This window comes from Pagrus major, chromosome 13 (genome assembly GCF_040436345.1).
Source record: "Pagrus major chromosome 13, Pma_NU_1.0".
Lineage (NCBI taxonomy): Eukaryota > Metazoa > Chordata > Actinopteri > Spariformes > Sparidae > Pagrus > Pagrus major.
Window position 1 is genome coordinate 1410608 of NC_133227.1, and position 4585 is coordinate 1415192.

General features: G+C 47.5%; 1 protein-coding gene across 1 annotated transcript; it reads left to right on the forward strand.

Annotated features, from left to right (window-relative positions):
- Positions 1–645: 645 nt before the first annotated feature.
- Positions 646–2703, forward strand: flrt1a (fibronectin leucine rich transmembrane protein 1a). Its single transcript, XM_073479936.1, has one exon. The coding sequence runs from the start codon at positions 646–648 to the stop codon at positions 2701–2703; it is 2058 nt and encodes a 685-aa protein (XP_073336037.1).
- Positions 2704–4585: the final 1882 nt, after the last annotated feature.

Genomic DNA, 4585 nt, shown 5'->3' on the forward strand with positions numbered 1-4585 from the left:
TAAACAATGTTCCTTCTTGATAATGAAAAGTATCTTCAGCTCTGTCTGGCTAATGCAGCCATCTGCTGGCAACTCCTGAAGGAGTTATGGAGCCTCTCAAGATCTCTTAAATAATTTATAGGTGGAGAATATTCTCAAGACTTCACAAGGCTTAATTCTAAGTGTAAGATTGGATTTGTCAATTCCAGAGTGGCTTTAAGACTAAATATTCACTCTGCTTTGAACATTCAGTACAGGACACACTGAAGTTTAGTCTTATAACTGTCTCCAATCTTGGATGACTGTAATCGCGCAGTAGTCTTTGTGTCTCGTTAGCTTGGAATTGATGGAGAATTTAAGAGGCTGTGATTGGGATTCTCACAGATTAATCCATGTGTGCACTTCTTCCTGATGATAATTGTAGCATGTTCCTAGATCACTGCATAATAGACACAAGACAATACAATTAAAGTGTGAAACTTAGCTCACTAAATATCACTGAAATCACCTGGGTTGTCTCATAACATGTGACCATTAACTAAGTCATTTGTGCATCAGTGCTGACTGTGATTTTCTCTTTCTTTCTCAGGGTGGAGGTCACAGGATTGCAGCCCACCGCAGCAATTTGAGGATTACACACAGACCTGGAAAAGAGAGACAGTGCTAATGTTCACCATAATGGCACCTGTAGGTGTGGCTAAACTGCGGGCTCGGCTCTTTCTGCTGTTTCTTTGCCTGACACTACGTGCGGGCATGCTTCAGTTTGCTGCAGCCACGATACAAGGGTACATCGGAGACAGGGACATGATATGCCCATCTGTATGCAGGTGCGATGAGGACTTTATCTACTGCAACGATCGCGGCCTGAGCTCCATCCCTTCACTGCCTCCTACGGCATCTGTCCTCTACCTTCAGAATAACCAGATAAACAACCCGGGTTTGCCCACCTCCTTGGAGCACCACCTTGCCGTCCGTGTGGTCTACCTCTATGACAATGAATTGGATGAATTCCCCCTGCACCTGCCACCATCTGTCCGTGAACTGCATTTGCAAGACAACAACATACGCACTATTCCTCGTAGCGCACTGGCTCGGATGCCCTTGTTAGAGAAGCTCCACTTGGATGACAATTCTATTTCCACTGTCAGTATTGAGGACCAGGCCTTTGCTGACAATCCACGGTTGCGACTACTTTTCCTTTCACGCAATCACCTGTCTAGTATCCCCTCAGGACTGCCTGCCTCACTGGAAGAACTCCGTTTGGATGACAACCGAATCTCCACAATCCCGACCCATGCCTTCCGAGGCCTAGCCTCACTTCGATGTCTTGTCCTGGATGGGAACCTTCTGGCAAACCAGCGCATTGCTGATGACACATTCTCCCGCCTTTCCAACTTGACCGAGTTGTCCTTAGTCCGCAACTCTCTCCAGACCCCACCTGTCAACCTGCCCAGCGCCCATCTGCAGCGCCTGTCTCTACAGGACAATGCCCTGACTCATATGCCACGTGGTTCCTTGGATGGCATGCGTCGGCTGCAGAGGCTGGACCTGTCAGGGAACAACCTGACCACCCTGCCGAGGGGACTGTTCAAAGACCTGGACAGCCTCGGTCAGCTGCTGGTGCGAGGCAATCCTTGGCACTGTGGCTGCAATCTGCGCTGGCTGTATGACTGGCTGCATGCCCGTGGTAACTCCATCACTGTGAGAGGTCTAACCTGCCATGGGCCTGACAGGGTGCGAGACATGGCTTTGACAGACCTCACAAGCGAGATGGAGGAATGTGAAGTGGTGAGGACAGCGGGGACCAGAGACAAAGTGGGTGGAGGTGGGGTCGATAGCTCTACCACCCAAACCCCTCCACAGGGCTCTCTCTTCACCCTCCGCTCAAAGCGACCTGGCCTGGGGCTTCCTGACTCTGGTTTAGACTACACTCTGAGCAGCAGCGGTGTGGGGAAGAGCCTGGCCCTCAACGTGAAGCCCCTCTCTCACAACAGTGTCCGTGTTACCTGGAGCGTGGCCCAGCCCAGTTCCTCCTTCAGGCTGAGCTGGCTCCGACTGGGTACCGGGAACGCCATGGGATCAATCACAGAGACTCTGGTCCGGGGTGACCGCCGAGAATACTTGCTTACTTCCCTGCAACCACGCTCCAGCTACATCATCTGCATGGTGCCCCTCCCTACCAGTTCAGAAAGCAAAGGACCAATTTCTGGAGATGCTGACTCTGATGAAGCCCTGGTGTGTGCAAAAGCTGAAACGTCAGACCTCAGCCCGTTGGAGGAGGAGGAGAAGGAAGACTCACAGCAGATGACAGTGTTGCCCTTGGCAGGAATTATTGGTGGGGCTTCTGCCATTGTATCTTTGGCTCTCATTTTTTGCGTCTTCTGTTGGTATGGACATAGGACTGGGCATTTGTGTCCCCGTGACCACTATACCCGCAGCAGCTCCCGAAAAAGCAAGAACTATGATGATTATATCGAGTCAGGCACCAAGAAGGACAATACTATCTTGGAGATCCGTGGTCCGGGCTTCCAGATGACGCCTATGGCGGCTTGCCAACCAATGCAGCCTAAACCCCTACGAGAGGATTACATCATTCATACCATATTCCCCTCTAATGGCACTGGCCTGTACAAAGGTGCCAACCATGTTTCCAATGCAGGACATGGCACCAACCGTGGTTATAGAGAAGGAGGAATCCCAGATATAGACTACTGTTACACATGATGTACTGTACCAGATCCTGTTCACAGTGTTGTTGGTAAACTGTATAGATGCACAATTTCCCTTCGCATGGACACTTCTGAAGCACCCCTCTGTGCCTTCTTCTTCTGGTCTCCCATTCCAAATGACCTGCTGTTCACTGCACTGAAAGTACTGTATGTGATTAAGTGGAACTGAAACCATGTGGGAACAGTTCACTGCAGAAAGCAGCAGCCAGTGCCCCAGGTGTAAATGCACAGCTGACTGTTTCTTCACCATCTTAGTAATGGCCTGTGTATGTTTTCTTTTCTGCTCTTTCCCTGTGACATGTAAGCAAAGAATGTATACACTGCAGAAAGGTCAAACTTAGCGTAGGTGCAGGTAGAGTTCCTCTTTCACACACAGGAGCCACAGCAGTCAATTCAAAATGGATTTAGAAATAATAAGAAACTGACATTTTTTTGTATTCCTGCTCACCGGTCATACACAGTATGTAGTCTTTTCAACTCATTGTTCCAAATGCCTCAACTATATTGATGTGCCCTACCAGCTATCCAAGGAAAGGGCTTTGTAAAGCTGTGAATTGTTCTATTTCAAACGACCCAATAACCACATGTCTTAAAGTAGGCTTGTTATTACCTTATTCAGTAGTCGGCAGGGTGAAGATCTTATCAGGGCAGGTCGGCCTTGGTTATACCTCTCGAGATCATTCACCTGAGATCAGTATTGTAGTGTTGCATCAGATGAGATGCAGCACAAGTGTGTAGATAATTTACTTCGATACCGACTGGGCTGTGTTTGAAAAATGCTTTGCTATTTTTATCAGTGGTTTGTTTAGTGATCAAATCCTGCACAGCTCTCTTTATTTATTTATTTTGTTCCTTATGTGATGTTTTCTGTCTCTGCTAAAATTGCTTTTTGTCTTATTTTCACCCTCATTTTTGTCATTACTGCTGAATCCCAGCTTTGATGAAGGATTTGTTTCATCTAAACAACAAAATACGAGAAGTGAAGAAAATATCCTGATGGCTGTCTCCAGGTGTATGTTTTCTTAAATGAAGCAAAGTGAATTCTTGAGTGAGACTGTTTATAAAATGTCATCTGGAAAATTAGACCCCACCCAAAGACTAGCATGTCAGTCGACTGAGACAGAAGAGACCAACCTCAATCCCTCTTCTCCCATTTGTGTGCTAAACGTGTGACTTCAGTTCGTAACTTTTGTGTTTCCACCACAATCTTAAAGCGATGACGGCGTTCACAGAGAATCCAGACTGGACAAAATACCAATGTGGAACCTCCTGTGTGAGGCAGACTCTTGTTAGTGAACCTCAAAGTGGGGGGCGAGAACTGTGAGTGAAACCGAGGAGACTCAAACCGCAACACTGTTGACCTGCACTGTGGAGCAGCAGCCAAGCTGTGGGAGGGTGGATGGACTTGTGGGGGAGTTTGGGGGTGGTGTGACTACTCAGTGAGGTGAGTTCATTGATGTTTGTTTTAGAAATGGTAAAGGGCCTCAACTCATTCCACCTCTTTTATTACTGAGCAGCACTAAAAGTGTAAATGTATTAGCACTTAGCAGAGAGCAGGGATAAATGTAATGACAGGCGCGGGGAGACGGAGGGTAGAGAAACATCTCCAGGCACCGAGAAAGATACAGAATTGATGGCTCTGGCACGGTGGAGTTCACCCATGCATAAATCTGTTTGTCATACTCAGCTTCTCCCCTTGGGTTTAATATTGTCCATCAGTTGTTTACCACTGTGTTGCTTCCAAAGGGGAAACCAATCGTGCTTCCTTGACTGTTCTGCCCGCTAGAATTTTACACTGGCTGCAGACAATAAGTCAGTGGAATGTATATTTTATCTTGCACCCAAAATCACTGGCTTAAACAAACATCTTACTGGCC